Source organism: Melopsittacus undulatus, chromosome 11 (assembly GCF_012275295.1).
Source record: "Melopsittacus undulatus isolate bMelUnd1 chromosome 11, bMelUnd1.mat.Z, whole genome shotgun sequence".
Lineage (NCBI taxonomy): Eukaryota > Metazoa > Chordata > Aves > Psittaciformes > Psittaculidae > Melopsittacus > Melopsittacus undulatus.
Window position 1 is genome coordinate 8904330 of NC_047537.1, and position 22287 is coordinate 8926616.

At 57.2% G+C, this 22287-nt stretch overlaps 1 protein-coding gene across 2 annotated transcripts; it reads right to left on the reverse strand.

Moving 5' to 3' along the window:
* Positions 1-1209: 1209 nt before the first annotated feature.
* LOC101878563 (syntaxin-binding protein 1) lies at positions 1210-20706 on the reverse strand. Of its 2 annotated transcripts, none has more exons than XM_034067628.1 (19): positions 20590-20706; positions 12206-12255; positions 11962-12043; positions 11288-11364; positions 11025-11103; positions 10820-10923; positions 9605-9753; positions 9171-9255; positions 8860-8990; positions 8265-8372; positions 8122-8182; positions 7646-7711; positions 7421-7501; positions 7175-7313; positions 6854-6963; positions 6590-6691; positions 5592-5677; positions 4780-4934; positions 1210-2722 (listed from the first exon to the last, which is right to left on the reverse strand). In XM_034067628.1, exons 1-19 carry the CDS (start codon positions 20624-20626, stop codon positions 2640-2642), a joined length of 1785 nt encoding a protein of 594 aa, XP_033923519.1. In that variant the 5' UTR covers positions 20627-20706; the 3' UTR covers positions 1210-2639. The 2 variants fall into 2 exon arrangements, with proteins under 2 accessions (XP_033923519.1, XP_033923518.1); XM_034067627.1 differs by lacking the exon at positions 1210-2722 and adding an exon at positions 2839-3901.
* Between the last annotated feature and the right edge of the window lie 1581 nt (positions 20707-22287).

Here is a 22287-nt window from a genome sequence, read left to right on the forward strand (position 1 = left end):
ACCCTCTGCTCTGCCCATGGACTTGAACCCAGATGGGTTTTTCCCTGGAAAAATGCTTCTTTTTGTGATTTTCATATGAATTTATTCTTCTTTAAGGTAGCTAGAAACAGCCCAATCACTCTAAGGGCTGACTGACGGTATAGCATGTGTGTGTGTATGTATATGTATCTATATAGAGATACAGTATATCTAGATATGTATCTATAGATATATCCAGATATGTGTCTATATAGTATATACAGAAATGTTTCTGTATATAGCTATGGTATATATAGATATGTATCTGTAGCTATAGTATATATAGATATGCATCTATATATAGATACATATATATATGTTCCAATTTTAATTTCAAGCATAATCCTTAGGGCATTTTTATGGGGTGTTTTTGGCCACCCCCGTCTCATCCTCCCAGGAACTGAGAAGGATTTGGGCTCTTCCTTGGCATTCCCAGGGGCTCTGGGCAATCACCCTGTGGGACCCACGTGGGGCAGGGAGCCCTGAGGGGGTCAGCACCGCATGGGTCCAGCCAAAACCCCTGCTCCATCCGGAGCATCTCAGGCTGTGGGAGCCCCTGGCTGTGATTATCGGTAGGACCTACCTGAAGTGCCCATGTTTATACTTTACTGTGGCTGTACCAAGTCCCCACTTTGGAGGGGGGGATCACAAATGCCCCCCATGAGTTACTCAGGTTTAGAGCCTCTCCAAAGCCACTGAGCCCAGACCTTGCAACCAGCCCAGGTTGTGGTGATGGGCTGCGAATGGGGGGGTCCCTATACTGTGGTTGGGGGGGGGGGGGGGTTGGATTGGGGCATACAGGGAGGCTTTTAAAGAGGGTTTCTATGTCTCTGGTTGCATCTGCTCATCCCTGTGTCTCAAGTGTCCCAGCTGGGAAGCACACCGGGACCCTGCAGCCATATCCAGCTCTCCCAAAGGCACCAGCCAGCAGCAAAGATGATGTTTTTTACCGTATCTCTGATTTTTGTAAGGCCAAGCAGAGCCCTTTGGCTGCTATTTTGTACTGAGAGAATCACCTATTTTTGAACAAAATAAAGGCACTTGGTTGCTTTGTGGCTTTGCCTTCCTTTCCAAAACCGCTTCTTGGGCCAATTTCGGCATCACCGCACCAGGATCCTTCCCTTTTGAAGCATATGGGGTTGGGAGAGGAGATTTGCCTGTCCCCTGAGCAAGCAGCACGGCACAGGCAGGTTGCACTAGGGATGGAGATCGCTTTTATTGAGTCACTCGAGTGCTTTAGTACAGAAGAACAGATATACAGAGATGATACATGTTTGTGCTTCAACACTTTCCAACATTTAGATTCCAGTAATTCCAAGGTAAACAAGGTCCAAGACAGACTAGATTAATTCTTTTTTTTTTTAAAGTTTTCCTTTTTGATAAATTATTTTTTATATAAATAACTGTTAACAGAAAAAATAATAATAATAATAATGTCCAACATACAAGATCCTGAAGCATTTGCATTGCTAAAACCAAGGAACTCAAACAGGGAGGGAGGACCAAGGAGGGACCAACAAAGATCAGTGCAATGATACAGCCTTTGCCCTAAAAATATATATTTAACTTTATGGGCAAGGAATAGATGGGGAAGGAAAGGATTTGGGGGGGGGGAACCACCAACGAGGCAAGAAAGAGAGATTTAAGGGAAGGAAAAGGGGGGTCACAGCCTTCAAGAACAAAACGATGGACCCCAAAATATTGCAGTGCACCTAACGGCAGGGGAAGAGGGAGGGGGGGGCAATAAAAACCAACTAAAAACCCGAGGTTTGGGTAAATCACTATACACCAAGCTTGTAAGAACATCACAGACACAGTCATTAATATACACAGAGTCTGGGGGGGGGGGCCTCGGGGTGACGGCACGCTCAGGGATGCTTCACCATGGGATGACACAAGGAGCCGGGCATGGGAGTGCCAACTTCCATGGGGATGGATGGAGAGGGAGATACATATGTAAAAATCCAGGGATTCTATCATATATATCTCTCTTCCTATATATATAGAGAGGCCCAGAGAAGGGGGGGCTGCAGCAGGGCAGAGGAGCAGCCAAACAAGCAAACAAGCCCCATCTCCAGGTTTTGACCATTTTGGTCCCTTTTCACATGGGAATTGCCACAGCATGAAGCATCTCGGGTGCAGCCTGATTACCCCCACCGCCCTCCGTGCCAGATGTTGGCGTGCACATCTGGCAGGAGCACCCACCACCCCATAACAGGAAGGGCAGGCAGAGCCAAGCCGAGCTGGAGCCATGGGGGGGGGGGTCACCCATTATCCATCTGCATGGAACCACATTCCCTGGAGAAGCGTTGGGAAAAAGGCCAGCAGTGGGTTGATGGGGCACTCAGTGACGAGCTCCTGGGTGCTCCCAATAGCTGCAGCTACAAAGAGAGAGAGAATTTGGGTTCTTTTCCTCTTTTCAACGCAACGCATCGGGGTTAATGGGTTCCTTTTTGGCTGTTGTCCCCTCCCTGTGGATAAAATGAGATTGGGAAAGCGCTGGGAGGGGAATGGGGGGGAATCAACACAAGAACAAGATCGAAAGCCAGGGCCGGGTGCTGCTTGCACCCATGGGGAAGGTTGGATTCGGCATCGAGTGGTGGCGGCGGCAGCGCTTCCTTTTAACTGCTGCTTTCCTCCTCTGTCTTATTGAGTTTCTTCAGCGTGTCCAGCAGTTTCTGTGGGGTGAGGATGTGCGTGGACCCTGTGGGGTAGAAGAGATGGAGCGGGAGCATCAGCGATGGCTTTGGGATGCCCCAGCGATGCCCCAGTTCATGTCCGTGCTGTCCCCAATACCCCCCACCCCAATCTCCACCAGTGAGGCCTTACCTGGTGGCCACAGCCCCGCACGCCAGTGGAAATGCTTGCGAGGGAATGTATGTCTTGGGAGGGGTATAATGGGAAAGGTATGGGAAAGGAGATGTGGAAGAGGTGGATGGAGCAGGGTGGGATGAGGCAGGGGCCAGGGGGGACTGTGAAGCAAGGTTATGGTCAGTGGAGACGCTCCTGGACACTTTGGAGATGCCAAAAAGCCACAAGGGATTAGGGCAGGCAGCACATACGGATCTTCTCCAGCCCTCAGGCTCTTCCCCTGCCTGCACAGAGCATCCTCGGGTCAAAGGGGTGGCTGGGAAGGGAATGGGTGGCAGAGAAGGAGGTAAAGGGCTCTTGCCTTCCACTGCCCTTGCAGCCTGCCTGGATCAGCGCACACCAGCACATGGCTCATGGGAATGCCATGATGGGCCTCATCGGCAGCCTTGGAAAAGGGACCACAAGAGCAAACCTGAACTTTCCCATCAGGATTTCAGCCCCATCACACCCTGGAGCTGGGGAGTCATGGCAGCATCCACTTGGTGCTGGAAGGGATGAAGGGGGCTGAAGCCAGTACAAGCACCTGGCTCTGCCCTGGGCACTGAACCTCCAGCCCCATTGCTGGATGTGGGATGTGGGCAGCATCCCAGGATGCTCCGTCCCCCTGCCTGACCCTGCTGCTAGACCCTGACCCACCCCCTTGAGCCCTGGCAAAGGGGGAGCTCATGGCATGAAGGAGCCAGCCAGGACTGGCCAAGAGACATGGCAGAGGGATGATGGAGTGGCGCTGGATGCTTTTCCACCCAGTAGGAGGAACTTGCAAGCATTTTCCTATGGGAGACCCGAACAAATGAACCCCCCAGTAATAATAATTAACCAAAGGAGGAAGAATGAAAGAAAACCCTTCAGGGAGGAAGAGTTTCTTTTTCATCAGTAAGCTGCCTTTACTTGGTGTCTTTGGCTCACTCCATTGCTGGAGCCTGATCCTCAAATGATACCCTAGTGGAGTCCCTGAAGTCGGGGTGCCTCAGGTCCATGAGAAATTTGGTGGGAGTGAGAATGTGAGTAGAACCTGCAGGAGAACAGAGCGGGGCTGACGGCTGCGCCCGGCCCCCCCCACAGCCTGCGCTGGCGTGAGGAGAGGAAGGACACGGCTGCCACCCGGAGCATCGCAGGCGCATGCAGGGAATGGTACCCAGAGAGAGGTGGGATGTGATGGGCAGCGGTGCTGGGTCCCGGGGGGCGGTGGGAGGTGATGGAGAGGGAGCTGCTGCTCCCAAGGGAATACAAGGAGAGGGATGAGATGCCGGCAAGAGGCTCCACAGCTCTGAGATGGTGAGGGGCTCCTGCCCTACAAGATGTGTATCCAGCCGTGCTTCCCGGGCGGAATTTTAAGGGACCTAGAGCTCCTTGCTAACATCGGGCAGGAATTCCATTGTGTCCTCCATGCCTGACCCATGGCTCCTCCAGGAGCTGAACACACATCCTGTCACACATGTGTTGTAATGTGTGCAATGGGAAAACGCACCTCCTGATGCACTGCACATGCAGCATGTGGGCAACCCAAAAATGCATCTCCTGTTGCCCACACAGTGCCCATCGCGGTCACTGTGTGCCATTGCTCACCACTATTGCATGTTTCCTCCCTGTAACAACCCCACTGCCAATGGTGCAATGGGGCAGACAGGAGCCATTCAAGATGCAAAACCCCCTTCCCATTCACCCATCTCTGCTTAACCAAAACCAGCCGGGGAGAGGAAAACTGGGAGCCAAGGCAGGGATGGGTGAGGGACATGTGCTGTCCATGGGGAGGAGGGACAGAGGGGCACCAGGAGGAACCCTTTCCGCAGCATCCCAGCTCCCACAGTGCTGTGGAGCCAGGAACAGGCGGGATGGAGGAGGTGGAATGAGCAGCCAGCGCGGCGGGCGCGGGGACAGGACCCCACTCACCTATTAGCACTTCCCACTTGCCGCTGGCTTGTGTCACCTCGTAGGCGCAGCGCATCTCGTTCATGCTCACACCGCCCAGGATGAAGATGATGAGGCGGGGACCACTCCGGTACTCGCCAGGGGCCTTGTTCTTGTGCCAGTGGCCATAGCGGGCACTGAAGAGAGGAAGAGGAGGGTGAAGGATGGGCATAAAGCATCCCAAAACCCCAGAGCCCCCCCAGCTGCTGGGCTGCATCCCCAGAGTGTGAGCAGCAGCTCAGGGAGAGGATCCTGCCCCTCTGCTGTGCTCTGGGGAGACCTGAGAGCAGCTCCAGTGCCTAAAGGGGCTGCAGGAAACCTAGAGAGGGGCTTGGGACAAGGGCCTGTAGGGACAGGCCAAGGGGAATGGCTTGAACCTGCCAGAGGGGAGACTGAGATGAGCTCTTAAGCAGAAGCTCTTCCCTGGGAGGGTGTTGAGGCACTGGCACAGGGTGCCCAGAGAATCTGTGGCTGCCCCATCCCTGGCAGTGTTCAAGGCCAGGTTGGACACAGGGGCTTGGAGCAGCTGCTCCAGTGGAAGGGGTCCCTGCCTGTGGCAGGGGTTGGAGCTGGAGGAGCTTTAAGGTCCCTTCCAACACAAACCAGTTTGATTCCATGGTTATCTCCCAAGCTGCTGTCAGAACAAGTCCAGCTCTGAGTGTTGCTGCACAGAGGGAAACTGAGGCACAGGATGCCTGAATGACCGCAGAGCAGCTCGCAGATGCGCAGATGAAGGCTGGATGCTGTCAGTGATGCAGGGATCTGGGTCTGGGAGCGGGGGGTTTGGTACCCACCTGACAGCAGTGGTGCTGAAGGAGGCGGAGGAGCGGGTGGAGATGTACGGGTAGTGCTTGGTGTCCAGCTTGTCATCAATGGCATCCTGCGGGCAGAGAGATGGGGTCAGCCAGGGGCAGGCACAAGTTCCCTCGATAGGGCTGCACCCAATAGGATTGGCCCATTTAGGTCAGGATTCATTTGCATATATTTGCATAGGCTGAATTAATGACACAATCTGCCTGTGTTCCTGTCATAGGGTGCACTTAGGCTCAGAAGGGTGGTGTGATGCTGTGGGGCAGCACAGGCTGCAGCACAGGGAAGGATTCCTCCCAGAGTAAGGGCCCTGCTCCTGCTTTACTCAGGGGTGAGTATGGATGTGGGGAGATCCTGCTGTCCCCTCTGGTCAGGGGATGAGGGTTAGGGGTTCCCTGGGCAAGAAGTCGTCCCTGAAGAGCTTCCAGGTGAGCTTGTATGGGCTTGTGGGAACTGGAGGAGCTGCAGCTCTGCTTGCCGGTGGTGGCTGGGAGCAGAGGGGGCACTGACTGCATGGATGTCCCCTTCCCCACATGTGGCTCCAGGGTCTGTGTCTGAGCAAGTGGGATCTGCCTGTGCTGTGGAGCAGTTCTGGTGCCTGGGGTCCCCTGGCCATGTCCAGGGGTAGCTCCTGATGGGGCCGTGCCTGTCCCTTGGCTTGGCTGGGACATCCCTGTGATAAGGCCACCCAACTGTGCCCACCACGGCACACAAGGAACAACCAGGGCATGGCACAGGGTGCCCAGAGAAGCTGTGGCTGCCCCATCCCTGGCAGTGTTCAAGGCCAGGTTGGACACAGGGGCTTGGAGCAGCTGCTCCAGTGGGAGGGGTCCCTGCCTGTGGCAGGGGTTGGAGCTGGAGGAGCTTTAAGGTCCCTTGCAACCCAAACCAGTCTGATTCCATGGGGAGGTGTCATGGTCCTCTGCAGCCCCTTCCCGGGCGGTGCTGAGGCTCCTGCTCCATCCCTGTCCTTGCTGCTCACCTCCATGATGTCCTTGATGACCGGGGTCCATCGGGAGAGCTGGTAGGTCTGCTCACTGATCCGCTCCTTCCGCTCCGGCTTGCTCCGGCGGCGCAGGGTGGACTGGGCAGAGGGAGAACACAGACACCCTGAGACTGGTGCGGGACCTCAGAGGGCTGCTGGGGGTATCCCATAGGATAGGCACATCCCAAAGCAGGCCGGTTGCCACGCATTGTCCTCCCGAGGCGCAAGGAGGACTGTGGGCAGTGGGAGGAGGACACTCACGTCTGTGATGATGGGCACCCCAAGGTGGGCCATGTTGGTGATGATCTCGCTGTCCTCAGCTGGGATCTGAGCGTGCTGGATCAGCTTGTTCAGGTTCTCCTCAGTGATACCTGGAAATGAGACAGGGAGATGGTGTCCTCCTGAGAAATGCTCCTCCATGAGGGACACAGCTCTTCCATTGCCAGCCCAGGACAGTGGCTGGGGATATGGGGTCTCTCCCTCCAGCATAAGCCATCTAACGGGTGACAGAAGCTTTTCCATCTGGCTTATGCTGGTTGAACCCTGAGCTGTTTGCCACCATTGCCCATGCGTCCTCCTCACCATTCTTCAGGAAGATGTAGAGCAAGATGATGCGGATCTTGTCATAGGTGCTGACATTCCCATCCAGCAGGATGGGGACAATGGCCCTCATGGGGTCCTTGATCTTCTCTCCTTCTGCATCGGTGCCCATGGCCAGGTCCTGCAGATAACACATATCATCCCTCAACCCAGGGCTCAGTGCTGAGCTGTGGGGCAGGAGCTCCCACCTCCAGTTTGTCCCCACTGGGGATGTGGGTCTGGTGGTACCTGTTCGACTCGGCACAGCTTGTCCACCGTGCCCTGGTAGTGCTTCATGCAGTCCTCAGCCAGGTGAAGGTGGGTTGAGTACTGGGGAGACATGAGTCCTGTGGTCACCACCAGCGAAGGGTCCCTGTGCCACCACCCCAAGCCCTTTCCTATGGCCTGGGAGCCTGTGGGGAGAGCCTTCCCCATAGACGGGCTCTCTGCAGGGACATCCCACCCTCCTCATACCTTGCTCAGCTCCTTCTGGTACTGCGGCATCTTCTTCAGCATCTGGGACAGGTCCCTCATGGTGGTCTGCAAGGGAAGGAGCCACAGTCACTCACCCTGGGGGACCAGGAGCAGGGAGGGGGTGACCTGGCCTTGGCAGCTCTGCAAACTGCAGTGATGGGGGAGAACACCTCCGAGGACCCTCCTCTGCCCCCCAAGTGTGCTTGGTTGAGGCGGAGATGATGCTTCCAGCTTCTGGACACTTTTACATCCTGTTTTCACCACGGCCCCCTCTCACTGACACCAGCTCAGGGAACCATATGGACCCCATACCTGTAGCAAACTGACCCCAAGCCATCCCCTTTCTCCAAGCCCAGGACATGGGTCCAGCACCCCAGAGCCATCTCCCCCTGTCAGGAGACCTGAGCACCCTTTGTGGAGGTGCCCCCAGGAGACCCCCATGTGCCCGTCCCCACCCTGGCGGATGCAGTTGTCACCTTATCGCCTGTGTTCATCCTCTTGCTGGAAGAAAACTCCTTCAGGGACCGGGTCACCTCCCTGGGGAGAGGAGGACAGCGCTGTCAGGGAGCAGGGACACCAACAGGGCTGTGTGGCAATGCCAGCAAGCAGGGACACTCACTGGGACACCTCGGCGATGTGCTTATGGCGCAGGGTGACCCACAGGTCGTCATCCTCATCCAGGAGAACCTCCTTAATCCGGGCTTCCCCAATGCCACTGGTCTCGTACCTGGGAAGAGGACAGAGAGCATCACAGTGGGGTTCAAAGGTGGGGGACAAGCTGTGGCTGCCCCATCCCTGGCAGTGTTCAAGGCCAGGTTGGACACAGGGGCTTGGAGCAAGCTGCTTTAGTGGAAGGGGTCCCTGCCTGTGGCAGGGGTTGGAGCTGGAGGAGCTTTAAGGTCCCTTCCAACTCAAATCATTCCATGATTCTATGACATGGGGCTCTTCTTGGCTCTGCCAGAAGCCAGGTGAAGTTGCTTCAACTCAGTTTCGCATCTGCCCTTCAACTGCTAAACATTGGGAAGAAGCCATGGGTTGAAGGCAAGGGAAATCCCCTTTTGCATTACTGCTGCTCATCATTCCCTGCCACACTGCAGGTGGGAATGACTTCTCCCAACAAACAGCTTGTGATGGACGGAGGGAAGAGCATCCCGCTGCCGCTCATGCCCTGAGTGGGACCATGGGGACTCTGTGGCCAGCAGCACTGCACTCACTTGTAGACATCGTTCTCGATGGGCAGCAGGTCGTAGCTCATGGCTTGGAAAGTCAGCTCATGGAGCACCGGGGACGCAGGGTCAAAGCCACGGTCCAGGATGAGAAGTTGGGAACGAGCCTTGTCCGGACCCTGCAGAATGGGGGGGAACCATCAGCAGTGGGGCTGGGGGCTCCTCCAGCCCCACAGCAGTTCAGGGATGCCAGGGAGACTTTGGGGTCCCCACTTGGGGTCTGTGATTGTGACTGAGAGCTCCAGTGGGACTTTAGGAGAGAAGCATCACCCGAGCATCCTCCCCTTGTCCCTGCTCACCTCGCCCATGGTGGGGTCATCAGCTTTGTAAGCATCCAGCTTGTCCTGGATGAGCTGAGCCAGCATGGCATTGTCCTTGTAATCCCTGCAGGAAGCAGAGGGAGAGGTCAGCTCCCTGGGGCAGTGGCATGGGATGGGAAGAGAGGAGCTGCTGGTTTCCCTTTGCTCATGGGAGGTGAGGTGTCTCAGCAAGTTTTGCTGCCTATTCCCACCTCCCCTTGGAGTGCTCCAGTTGGATTTAAGGATCCCAACCCATCTCCCAGAGCATCCTCAAGTCTGGGGTACTTTACACTGAGCACTGCATCCATCCCCACACTGTCCTCAGCCACATCCATGTCCAATGCTCAGCACGGCCCCAGCTCCACTGTGCTGGGGATGAGGATGTGTCCCTGTGTCCATAGGGAGTGCAGGGATGCAGTGGGTGCTGCCCTTACCCCCGGTACCGCACGGCCGGGTACTCCTTCAGCGTGGCGCAGAGGGTGGCGATCTGCTCTGCCAGGCGCTCCAGGATTGGGTTCTTCATCTGTGCCTTGTGTGGGCTGTAGAAGCTCTGGAAGGAGTCAGCTGAATCCAGGGAGTAAACCTGGAGGAGCAGCGGGAGCAGGGTCAGAGGAGGGGGAGCAGCCCCGGTGGGTTTGGAAGCTGGATTTAACCCCAGCTGAGAGCAGTGATGCTCGGAGCATCCTTTGGGCTTTCTGTGCTCCCCAGTGTCTTCCCCAGCTCCACGGCATGGTCCTTACCCACACACAGGGGAGCAGAGGAGGCAGTCCCGCAGCAGGCGTTTGCCCCAAGCAGGGACAGACCTGGGAACATGCTGCTCCCCTGGTGAAGACCAGAAGCCAGTTTGGCTGCGTGTGGAGACCATGGAACCATAGAACCAGCTGGGATGGAGAAGCCCTTTAAGCCCATCCAGTCCAACCATTCCCAGCACTGCCAAGGCCACCCCTAACCCATGGCACTGAGGCCTCGTCTTCACGCTGTGTGCACACTTGCAGGGCCGGTGCCTGCAGCCCTGCCCTGGGCAGCCTGTTCCAATGCCTGAGCACCCTCTGGGGCAGGAATTGTTCCTCAGCTCCATCTAAACCTGCCCTGGTGCAGCTTGAGGCCGTTTCCTCTTGTCCTATCCCTTGTTCCTTGGGAGCAGAGCCCAGCCCCTCCTGGCTCCATCCTCCTGTCAGGCACTTGTAGGGAGCCATCAGGTCCCCCCTGACCCTTCTCTTCTCCAGACTGAACCCCCCAGGTCCTTCAGCCATTCCCCATCTCTCTTGTGCTCCAGGCCCTGCACCAGCTCCAGTGCCCTTCTCTGGCCCCGCTCCAGCACCTCAAGGTCTCTCTTGTAGTGAGGGGTCCAGAACTGGACATGCCAAGAGCTCATCTTCCACGTCTTGCCCAAACACTCAAGGGTTAATGGCACCAGCAGGTTCGGCACCATCTGTCCCTGCAGTCCCCCTCATCGCATCCATTCACCCAGGCGGGCTGGCTCTCTGCTAAATCCCCAGCAGTGGATCAGCCCCAACAAGTAATCAAAGCAGACAGGAAGGGCTGAGCAGGGGCTGAGGAGCCAGCCTGCGGTGTGAGGCTGTGACACAGACCCTGAGGGGCTGGACGAGGAGCCAGAGCATCCCCTGCCTGCCCCATCCCGGCCTCACCTGGGACTCGGAAGGGAGGAAGGCAATGTTGATCTCCGTCAGGGTCTTGATGACCTTGGCAGCACGGGACTTCACCAGCTCATTGAAGAGGGCATCAGGGCAGGCTGTGAGGGGAGGGAGAGGAGGAGCTCAGCATCCCTGCATCCCTGTATCCCTTTACCCCTGCATCCCTTTAGTGCCAGGGTCCTCCCCTCTGGGTACTCACAGTCAGTGAAGAAGACATGGGCAGCTCTGTACTTGGAGGTGGGAGGATCCTTGAAGTCATTGATGAGGGAGTGGATGGACTGCAAGAGAGAAGGGACCGGCTGGGCTGGGCATGGGGCTGGCACCAGCATCCTCCCTCCCGGCACGAGGCATGCTCCAAACCTCTGCTCCATTGCATCACTGGCCTGGCTGAAGCCAAGATGCTCCCTATGGGCCCAGCATGAGCATCCCACTGCCTCCCCCAGCCCCACGCTGTGTATTCACCTTCTCAGAGGGGGTGATGAGGTACACGGCCTCCAGGCTGGGCAGTGGCTCCCGGCGCTTGTTGATGTCTTCCACAACTGGAGAGGGGGAAAACAAGGACCATGGTAGGGATGGGTGAGGGTAGGAGCTGTTGGACATCCCACCGGCCCTGCCAAACCCCTCACCACTGCACACCCAGGAGTCCCAACCCATGGGGCTGTGTGCAGGTACTGGTAAGCAGTGCATTTGTCTGTGTGCTCCCATCCTGCTGTTGCTTGGGGTTATTCTCACATCCCTCCACTGCAGGGGACCGCCTGGGGTAGGTGATGCTTCAGTGGTACGCAGGCTGGGGCAAAACCTCCCAGTGCACAGCCCTGAGTGCTCTGCTGCTTTCTGAGTGCTGCAGGGAGCTATTTAGAGGGCTGGCATAAGAGAACACCTTGTCTCCTCCTCAGACTGAGATACCACCAGGGAATGAGGTGTCTGGGCTCCTCCAGCCCCAGCAGGTAAGGAGGGAGGCTGTGACACAGCAGGACAGTGGTCCATGAGCAACGAGAGGTAGCGCGTCTCCATCCCCAGTGGGATGGGCACGGATGGACTGGCTTGTGCCAATCTGGAGATGTCTCTGCAGGCCCAAGAGGGAGGTTTTGCCTTTCCCAGGGTGAGGTTTGCTGGGCCAGGGTCTGGTTACTCACTTGTTATGCCTTCGGTCATGATGTCGGTCATCTTGCAGCAGGAGGAGAGCATCCGCATGCTGAGCTGGTCCACCACCAGCACCTGCAGAGAGGGCTGTGAGCTGGGGCACAAGGGGCAGCCACAAGCTCCCCTTTCCCATCCCTTCCCCATCTTTGTCCCATTCTGTCCTCATCCCTTGCCCATCCTTAGGGGCTCCCTGTGTCCTCCTCCTCTCCTGTCCCCCCTGCAGGGGTTGATGCTCACCTTCCATTCTCCCTTCTTCTTCACTTTCCGGATCACATCGTGCATGATCTCTGCAAGGAAAGGAGCACAGGGCAGGGTGAGCACCACAAGCCCCCCCTGTAGCACCCCAGGACCCACTGACAGCAGCATGGGAGGCACTGGAGCCCCAACCCACAGTGAGCCCCGCTCCCCAGCACCTTTCCTAGGGATGTGGCAGGAGATGGGGATGGGTTTGGGGTACCCAGGGAGGGCTGGTCACCCCCAGCCCTGTTTCTATCTCATGTTTGGCACTAACAGCAGAGCCCACAGCAAGTGGGGAGCTATGGGATCACTGTGGGGGGGTCCCACCCCCCCCATGTCTCAGCCCTAATCTGAAACACCAGGGAAACAACAAGGGCTTAAGAGCTCCTTTTAGAAACAAGACTCAAGCGGCCTCAGCCTGGTCCTTGTAATCCCCCAAATCCCATTTCACCTCCTGCACTGGCCGGGTTTATGCAACCAACAGGGACAGCAGCAGCTGGGGTTCCCCCCGCACCCCTCGGCCCTGTGGCCACCCTGCACCCATACACCATGGGGTGCCCATGGGGCTGCTCCCTGTGGGGTGCAGGTTAAGGCCATGTGAGGAGTGGGGTGCAGTGGGTGTCACTTGGGGGGGCTGGACTGCAGGATAGGGGGCTTCAAGCCTTGCTAGAATCAGTATTTGCCCTCCTGCCAAACATCTGCACTGGGGGGTCCCTGAAGGTCCCTTTTGTACCCTGGTGTATGAAGCATCACCCCTTGCACAACAGGGATGTGCTCGGAACTGCCTGGCTGATCCTAAGGGAGAATCTGCATCCGTGTCCTCCCCGTGGTGCTTCTCCCTGCCTTTCTGCCCTGGAGGGCTTTGCTCTGAGCCTCTGCTTCCAGGACCAGGGATTGAAATGTGCAGTTAAAACCCAGCTAAGGAACGTTTCTATGCTATTAAACACATGTGCTATGTGGAGCCCACTATTGAGGTGTCATTGCCTTGGGTCCCCCAGTGAAGCTCCTTTGGGGTTTATGAAGTGTCTGTCCCCTTCTTCCAGTCTCTTTGGGGGGGGAGCAAGCGAGCGGCTGCGTGGTTCTGAGTTATCCCCAGGGCTAAACCATGACACAAAGCTTTTGGAAGCAGCCACTGCACATCATCTCCTTCCCTGTGACGTCTGCCTATGGGATGCTCCAGAAGGATGCTGGCCATCAACCTGGAGTCCTGCCTGCCCTTGGTCACATCCTTTATCCTTTCCATCGGTAAAGGGGCTGCATGGCCAGGGAGAGGGGATGGAGCTGGGCACAGCTGGGGGGAGAAAAGCTGCTGCCTGCACCCATATGTGCTGCCCATCCGAATCCAGGTCACTCACACAGCAAAAACGTGGAATGGGAATTGTTCTCCCCATAGGCAGGAGCCTGGCCCCATCCTGCGCTCTGGTCCTTCACTGGTGCAGGAGCATGGCTGGGAAGCAGGGATGCCAGCGAGAGCATCCCTCCTCTTCCTTCCATTACACACATTTGGCTCCTTCCCCGGAACAAGGCTCCAGGAATAACAGAGCTGTTTACAAAGCAGCTCCCGCCCTCCGTCCCATCCCAACAACCTCAGCTGCAAACTATGTGGAGTGAAGCACAGGGGCCATGGTGGTGCCCCACTGATGGTGACCAGGGTCAGGGTCTGGCTGTCGGAAGACTTCCTGCCCCTGTGATGGCTTTGCTCTAGGGCTGGGAGGGGAAGGAAAGAAGGAAGGAGGTTGGGAAAGAACATCCTGAGGCCCATTGGTGCAAAGGCTCCATTGCTGAAGCAAGGAGGGGACAGCCCAGGACAGGGGAGCCCCAGAGGTGGTATAGAAAGGGTGGAATGTGGGAATTCTGGGGTGCAAAGGAGATGTAGGAGAGTGCAGCCTATCCCTGGGGCTGTTCTGGCTCATGTGGCTGCTGGCATTGGAGCTGTGGATGGGATGCTGGGCAGGACGTGAACAGTACCCAGGCATCTCCGAACAAGGACCCTGCTTCTGCTGCTGGGTGGGAGATGAGCACATGGGGATGGATGAGGCACCAAGGGCTTGGCCAAGGCCAGATGTGAGAAGATACCAGACCTGTCCTTGAGCAGTGCAATTCCTAAGCAGCATCTCTGGTACAAGCACATCCAGCTGCACACTGTGCTGTTGATGTCTTGATGCTATCAGGGATGAGCAATGCCTGGGAAGGCATCCTCAAGCCAATTCTTTATGGCCCCTTCCAACCCTAACCATTCTATGATCCAGTTCCACACTCAAGAGAAGTTATAGGATCATCAAGAGACTCTTCCATTCCCTGAGCTCCTCAAGTCAAGCCTGGCCACCTCTTGTGCACCATCACCCTGGCACCAGGACAGTGGTCCATGAGCAATGGGAGGTAGCGCGTCTCCATCCCAAGTGGGATGCTCTTGTGTTCCCACATTAGCAGGTCAGATGTTGCCATCAATGTCCCCAGGTGTTCTGGCCAGCCAGGGCTGCTGGGCTCTAGCATCAGTTGGTGATGCTCACAGCCAAGTTTTTCAGCTTCACCAGGGGAAAAAATGCATATGTGCATCTCATCCAGTGCCTTCAACACTTGGCTTGTCTGGACCTACCACACTGCACCTGATTCCTTCAGGCTGGAATGATTGTAGTTCCAATATCTACCAAGAACAGACAATACAGACGGCTCCAGACTTATCCTCCAATGCAGAGACAACATCAGTGCCTATGGACAAAGAAGCATATCCCATCTGCCAATGGACAACAGCGACAGGTGGCATGGAAATGACCCACTGCATCATTTCCAAGCAGGAGGAGAAGCTGGTGACACGGTGGCCTAGTAGGACCTGAGCCTATCCATCACTCCAAGAGGCTTAGTCCATGGTATTTATAGCAAGCTGGCTGGGCAACAGCAGCCAGCCCCATGTCTCTAACTGGTTGTGGGGGAAGAGGAACCAACCCTGCCATTGTCTGTGCCCATACAAAGCCTGTGCTGACATGGACCCATCTGGGATGCCCCAAACCCGTTATCCTGCTTCAGAAAGAGCCTGGAACCCAATGAGCAGCCCTGACCTCCACCAGTAGTGGAAGCAGTGGAACCACATCCACCAGGAGCACCATGATGGGTGAGGGATGCTGCAGGAACCCAGAGTGAGGTTTGCTCAAGACCCACTTCTCCTCTAAGGCTGTCACACTGCATCTCCAAGAGGAACATGTTTGGTTTGGGTTGACTTAGCAACTGCTTTTTGCTGGTTCATTAACTAATTGCTTAAGACAGTGTGAATGTTGCATAGACATAACCACGACTGAATGTAGTGGAGCACAGACCTATCTCTGAACATCCTCAGCAGGGATCTCAAGGTGCCAACGCTCCATCCTCAAGCAGTCCCCAGTAAAACAGGCTCCGTGGAGCAGAGGATGGCAGGAAGGCCATCAACCCCATTGAGGATGCACAGGATAACTTCCCTTACAGGAGGCAAAGCCTGGCTGGTGTCCTTCAGTGCAGGTAAGAGCAACCTCAGGGGTGATTTGAGCGCAGAGAACACTGTGTCCATAACCCAAGGCTCAAATATCTGCCCTGCAGCACTCTGTGTCCTCAACACCTTGCTGGAGGACACGTTCCTCACGTGGGAACCCGACAATGATGCAGCCCAGGTGCCATCCAGCTCCAGTAAGTCTGGAACCACCCAGGCTCAGCTTCATCCTTTCCTCCCCAGCCCTGGATGAGGACATCTTTGCTATTTTCACCCACATTCCTCCTTTTCCTATTTGCTCTGCTCTTGGGAAGGATGCACCAAAGCCATGGGAAACCTGCAGAGCCCAGAGAGGAGGACAACAGGGACCTGAAGGTCTTGAACTCATGAACACAGCCAGAAGGGAGGAACGGAAATGAAATGCACGATCACTGCCATAAACGGCGCTCGCTGCCTGCACTGGAGAACTGTGGTGACATTCCCAAGGGTCTCCCTGTGGGATCGCTCCTGGCACTGATTCCTCAGGTGTGCACACAGATGTGGGAGCTGAGCAGGTCTGGGTTGAGTCAATGGGCCACAGGGCACATCGGGTCCCTTGTGAAGGCATCACCCTCCAGTAACATTTGCCCTGTTCCACTGGGTGATTCCATCCCTGGCACAGATGCTGTACCTGGATGCTGCACCCGGATCTGCACCTGGATGCTTTGTGCCCAGAGGAGCTGCAGCAGGACAGCACACACAGGGTGCCAGTGTCCTGGAGGGGAGGTAACCCCCTCCCAGGGGTAACTCACCCCTTCCTATGTGTGTGACTGTGACTTTCTGAGCTGGTTCTTCTCTGCCTTGAACCAAGAGGGTCCAGCTGATGTGTGGCCAGGTCCTGATGATCTTTGCTGCTCTCTTAGGGACACAACTGATGGACTCCATCAGTGACCCTGCAGCACACGTGTCAACACGTGTGTACATGTCCATATGGGAAACACGGAAGCCCCTAAGTTAATGCACCTCCGGCTCCATCTATTTTTGCACTCTCCAAAGCATAAGAGCCAAGTCCCTTCCCTCATCATGAGTTGGTGGACGCAGCATCTGCTTCTCAGCGTGCAACCAAAAGCCATGTGACAATGATTCTCTTTTTAACCGTGTTGGTTTTGTGGGAAGAGGGAAGGAATCTCTCCTGGGATGCTTTTCCTCAGAAGTGCAGGGGAATCAGACTCTTCTCCCTTCTTTTTAGAGGGAAAGAGTCCAAGTTCCTTTCAACCTTCTTGCACAGGCAGACACTGGTGGGTGGATGTGATGTCCAAGTGAGGTTTGTCATTCCTGGTACCTTTCCATGGTCATGTGTGGGCAAATACCCCTCGGCCCTCCTTCCTTCCCTGCCCTTGGGACTCCCCAGAGCTGCGCACTGGGAAGCTGGGCTGCCCGGGAAGAGATTGGCTTCAGCTTCAGGGTCTGCTCCCACCCATAGGGGCCAGGGCACAGAGACCACCATGTGCAGGCAGGAGGATGCGATGTGCATCCCTGCAATGGTCCCACCAGGAGCAGCCAATCCTGTGTCCTCTGCTGCTTCCTCTCTCTTGCCAGACCTGGCTCCAGGGTAGCACACAAGCCTTGAGCTGGGCATGGAGCATCCTCCATGGGCAGCATCTGTGCCCTTGGCACAGGGGTGGGGGGAGCTATGGGGTGCCCCATGCATCCTGGGGAAGTGACACACCAGCAACTGGCAGCAGGTCCCCACGGCCCCTGCCTGGGCCTCATCCCTGTCCCTGGAGGTTTAGCACCTCATGTGCAGCTCAGAAGGAGCCTGCATCCGCAAGTCACCACATCCCAACATGGACCCTCGAGAGGTTCAGATGGGGACACTGGGTGACACCATGTGGCTGTTACATGGGTGCTGTGGGCCCATCAGACCTCATCCAGGCAGGATTTAACCATGGGGCTCCTCGGTGGGGCTCTGGTAGGCAGCACAGGAGGCTGTAGAGCAAGGATGCTCCATAGGAAGATCAGCTCCTGTGCTGGGGGAAAGGTGTTTTCCTGCTGTCTCCAGAAGGGAGCAGGGTTCTCCCTTATCCCAGGGCTGCTCTGCTTCTCCCATCTGTCCATGACAGCACCGTGAGCAAAAGGAAGAAGCCTTTGGGGAGGTTTATCTCCTCTTGCAGGGGGTCAGGGGGGTTCAGATCCATTATGGGCATCACTCCAGCTGTGTGTCTTGCACCAGCCCATGGCGGTGGCAGGCACTGGGCAGGTGTCACCCCTGCAGCAGGCCCGGCTTGGTGATGGTTCAGTGAAGTAAAACCCAGCCGCCTCCTCCTCCTCCTCTCCACTGCAGGGTGCTGCAGGACAGCAGGGACCAGCCTGGGCCAGGGATGCTCAGGGCAACGGGGTGCAAGGAGGCCCTGAGGCAAGAGAGGATGGGGAATGTGAATGCAGTGGGAGTTAGAGGAAGATGGGGGGGCTCGGAATGGGGATCAGCTCCATGCTTGGGTGAGGCTTTGCAAACCAGACCCAGAGCAAAGGGACTGGTTCTCCAGTGGGGGTCTGGGGAGGGGGCTGCAGAGGGAGCAGAGGCACAACAGGAGGATGTGGTCCTTGGGCACCGCACTCAGCTCCGACCCCAGCTGAAGGAAAGCAAGTCCTGAAGGGATGCAGCCATCCCTGGTGGATGCTGCGGGGAGGCGCAGGGACACCCCCAGCCCGCACCCCATGGCTCTGTGGGGGGGACAATCTGGTTCTGCCCATCTCCTGCAATACTCACCCACCTCATCCCCCTTCCCACCTCTCCAGGGGCCTCCAAACCCTGCCGTGGCACCAGCTGGTCAGAGGAATAATCCGGGTCTGGAGGGAAGCCAGGGCAGAATGCAGTGACGGAGGGGGGGCCTGGCAGAGCGAGCCATGGCAACGCGGCAGCATCCATCCAGCTTTCCCTCCCTCCTTCCACGGGGGCATACCCTGCCCTGGGGTCAGCCCCAGGCTTGGACCTCTTGCTCCTTAGGAGCATCTTCTGCAGGAAAACCTTAGGGAATCCCTTTAGAGCAGGCTGGTGCAGTGGGGGAGAGCCCTGTGCCATCCGCAATGGTGCCCAGTGGGGGAGGTCCTGGTACCCTGCTCCTGACTCCAGCTGCAAACAGCACCTCAAGGCAGGAACGGACCCACCAAGGCCAGGAGCTTCCCATGGGAGCCCGAGGAGGGATGGGAGGGCTGGAGCCCGCAGGGTGCTCCTCAAGGGCCCCGTTCCTCACTCCTCTGCAGCATTTTGCCTGCACATCCCTGCTCCCTCCTTCCCAACACCCCCGCTTCCCTGATGCCCAGCTCTCAGTTATCGTTTCCAGTCTGGAATGAGATTTTTCAGGGAAGCACAGAGCAGTTTGTTACCCTGAAGGGGAGGATGGAGACAGATTTCCATGATGTGTATGTGTGTGTGTTGCTCTCCCCCAGCCTATTTCAGCGCAGAGACAATGAATGGAATAAGGGACGTGCAGAGGAGCTGGTCCCCGTCCCCTCTTTCAGGAGGGCACTGGGAGAGCTGGATGGGGCCTGGGAGTGGGTGGATGGCAGGAAGCGAGGGGACCCCTCCAAAAGCACACCCAACAAAGAGCCAACCTCCCCCCTCCCCAAAGCTCATCCTGCAGCAGAGAAACAACCATTCCCTCGCCTTTCCCCTTTGGTTTTCCAGCCGGATGGGCTCAAACCCCCAATGCAGCACCCCAGGGTGATGATGATGAGGAGGGAACGGCTCAAACCCCCCCATCCTTGGGGCAGGGTGATGCCTGGGAACAAAGCAGGGCCATCCATCCAGAGGGATTTCCCCCCCCCCCCCTTTCCCATCACATCACCACCCACCCGATCACACCACCAGCCCCGGCTGCACCATCCGCATCCCCACCGCGGGGATGTCACCCACAGCCACACACATACAACAACCCCCCCCCTTCCCCGATTACACCCCAAATACCGCCCCCCCATCCCAAAAAACACAGGAATCCGGGCCCGGATGCCACGGAAATAAATCCCGCAGGAGGAGCGGGGAGGGACGAGAACGGGTTTTCATGGCTGCGGGGAGCACGGGGGAAGTTTCACCGGTTCCTGCCCTTTCTCCTCTCGATTTCAGTCCAATTTACATAGAAATAAATACAGGGGGGGTCGCTTTAATTTGCCCTTTGGAAGGGACCCCCCCATTCCCCCCCTGCTTCCAGCCTGGAGCGTTTTGGGAACCCCCCCTTTCCCCCCCCAATGGAGACGTTGCAAACACCGGCTGCAGGAAGGAAGCGATCGCGGGGCCCGGAACCGCCGCAGGACCGGGACCCGAGGGGCAATGCCCGTGGGAAAAGGGGGATTTAGGGGGTTAAGGGGGGGCGCATCCCGCCCCCGGAACAAGGAAGCGGAGCCGGGGCCGGGAAAACACCGATATCCATAAGGAAAACCGGTGAAAGCGGGTTCGCTGCGGACAAAGGCCTGAACCAATGCCCCCCCCGGCCCTGCTCAGACCCCCCCCCGAGAGAGGGGGCGAGCGGCTTTTCCCCATGATGCGATCGCCCCTCGGCCTTTAGGATTTGGGGGAGGGGGAGATTCAAGCTCCTTTCGCTTCCTTCTTCCTCCACCCTCCGTTTTCCAGCCCCCTGTCCCCGTCCCCTCCCCTCAGCACTGCAGAGAAAAACCCAAAAACCCCCAAAATGAATAAAAACGGGGGGGGGGGGGGGGGGGGGGGGGGGGGGGGGAGGCGCAAGCCCCGATCACACCGGGCCCCCTGTCCCCACGTCCTGCCCCATGGGGGGGTTCCCTATGTGCCCCCCCCAGGCGCTGATGCCGTCCCGACGGTCCACATTGCGCACCCTCAGCATCCCCCCACCCGCGGTAAAAGGAAGGGGGGGTCCTGAACCCCGTTATTGTAACACCACCACCCCCCCCCATAGCGCGGACCGGACGCGGATCTTACTTTCTCCCACCACAGCCTTGAGTCCGATGGGGGCCATGGCTCCGGGGGGGGGTCCGCAGCGGCTGGGGATGGGTGATGGATGTGGGGGGGCACAGCACGCACCGGAGCCGGGCGAGGCTGCGGGTGGCTGCAGCGGGAGGGGGGGGGAAGAGCGAGGAGGGGGGGGGGGGAGAGCGCGGGGAAGGGGCGGGGCTTAGCTGACCGCGCGCGCGGGGGGCGGGACCTGCGTCACTTGGCTCCGCCTCTCCCTCGCCGCAGCGGCGCGCCCCCTGGCGCCGGCACAGAGAACAACAACGAGAACCGGTGTGGGGTGAATGGGGGGAATGGGGAAGGATGAAGGGATGTGCCCGGGTGTGTGCACCATGGAGCCATGGAATGGTTTGTGCTGGAAGGGACCTTAAAGCTCCAACCCCTGCCACAGGCAGGGACCCCTTCCACTGGAGCAGCTGCTCCAAGCCCCTCTGTCCAACACTGCCACGGATGGGGCAGCCACAGCTTCTCTGGGCACCCTGTGCCAGCGCCTCAGCACCCTCACAGGGAACAGCTTCTGCCTAAGAGCTCATCTCAGTCTCCCCTCGGGCAGGTTCAAGCCATTCCCCTTGACCTGTCCCTACAGGCCCTTGTCCCAAGCCCCTCTCCAGCTTTCCTGCAGCCCCTTTAGGTACTGGAGCTGCTCTCAGGTCTCCCCTTCAGGAGCCTTCTCTTGTCCAGGCTGCCCCAGCCCAGCTCTCTCAGCCTGGCTCCAGAGCAGAGCTGCTCCAGCCCTCGCAGCAGCTCCATGGCTTCGTCTGGACCCTATATCTGTATCTATTATATCTATATCTAATATATCTATATCATCTATATATCTGTATGTGTATGTATCTATATATCTACATCTATATCCATATATATAATTTATATTAATTTTTAATATATATATGCATGTCTGTGTGTCTGTGTATGCCCATACATATATGTTCCCCCCATCACTTACAAGTGAAGCAGGATGGGGGGTCCCCGGGGCCACAGGACCACAAAGGTGAGTCCGTGGGGACAGGACTAGGGCCAGGTCCCGTGCTCCATCCCAGCCACGCACATTCCCAGCAGCCCTGCGCTGTGCAGACGTGTGTCTGGATCCTTTGCTGTAAAACCTGTTCTCTCCAATGCTTCCTTTCAACTCAGCTGGAGTGGAGTTTGTCAGAGCCCTGGACTCGGTGCCAAGCGCAGGCTATAAATACAGCAGCTATTTAAGAGCGAGGTATTTATTTGGCTTTCCCAGCTCCTCGTCAGTCTTCCTGCAAGGATGAGCATCGCTTGTGTGGGGCAAGGATACAATGCATATAGGGAGCAGGGGCCATCTGATGGGGTCCCATGATGGGGGTCCCTTCCTCAGGGATGCTCAGCCCGGACACATGGTGGGGATGCGATTGCTGCTCTCCTCGCTCCATCCTGTGGTCCAAGGGATGTGAAGTGGGGTCTGGTGGGTGGGAGCTCTGCAGGAAGCAGCACTGGTGGTGTGGGATTTAACCCTGCCTAAGTGACGGAGGATGGGATGTGAGACAAGGATGGGTCACAGGGGCAAGAGGCTGGAGGGAGCCGGTTTCATGACAGACAAGTTTGAGGCTGTTTGTGGCACTGAGGGGGTGATGGAGGAGACACTTTAGCCCTGGGGCCACATCCTGACCTCTCCTTGCTGATCCGTTCCTCAGGCATCCG

Bases quoted from the DNA above. Each gene is read 5' to 3' on its own strand.
- LOC101878563 (XM_034067627.1), bottom strand. From the start codon at position 20,626: ATGGCCCCCATCGGACTCAAGGCTGTGGTGGGAGAAA. The intron at 11,365-11,961 runs GTGAGTAACCAG...CCCCCTCTCCAG, and splicing joins CATGACCGAAGGCATAACAA to TTGTGGAAGACATCAACAAG. The intron at 6,692-6,853 runs GTGAGTGTCCTC...CCCTCTGCCCAG, and splicing joins GGGTGCCCATCATCACAGAC to TCCACCCTGCGCCGCCGGAG.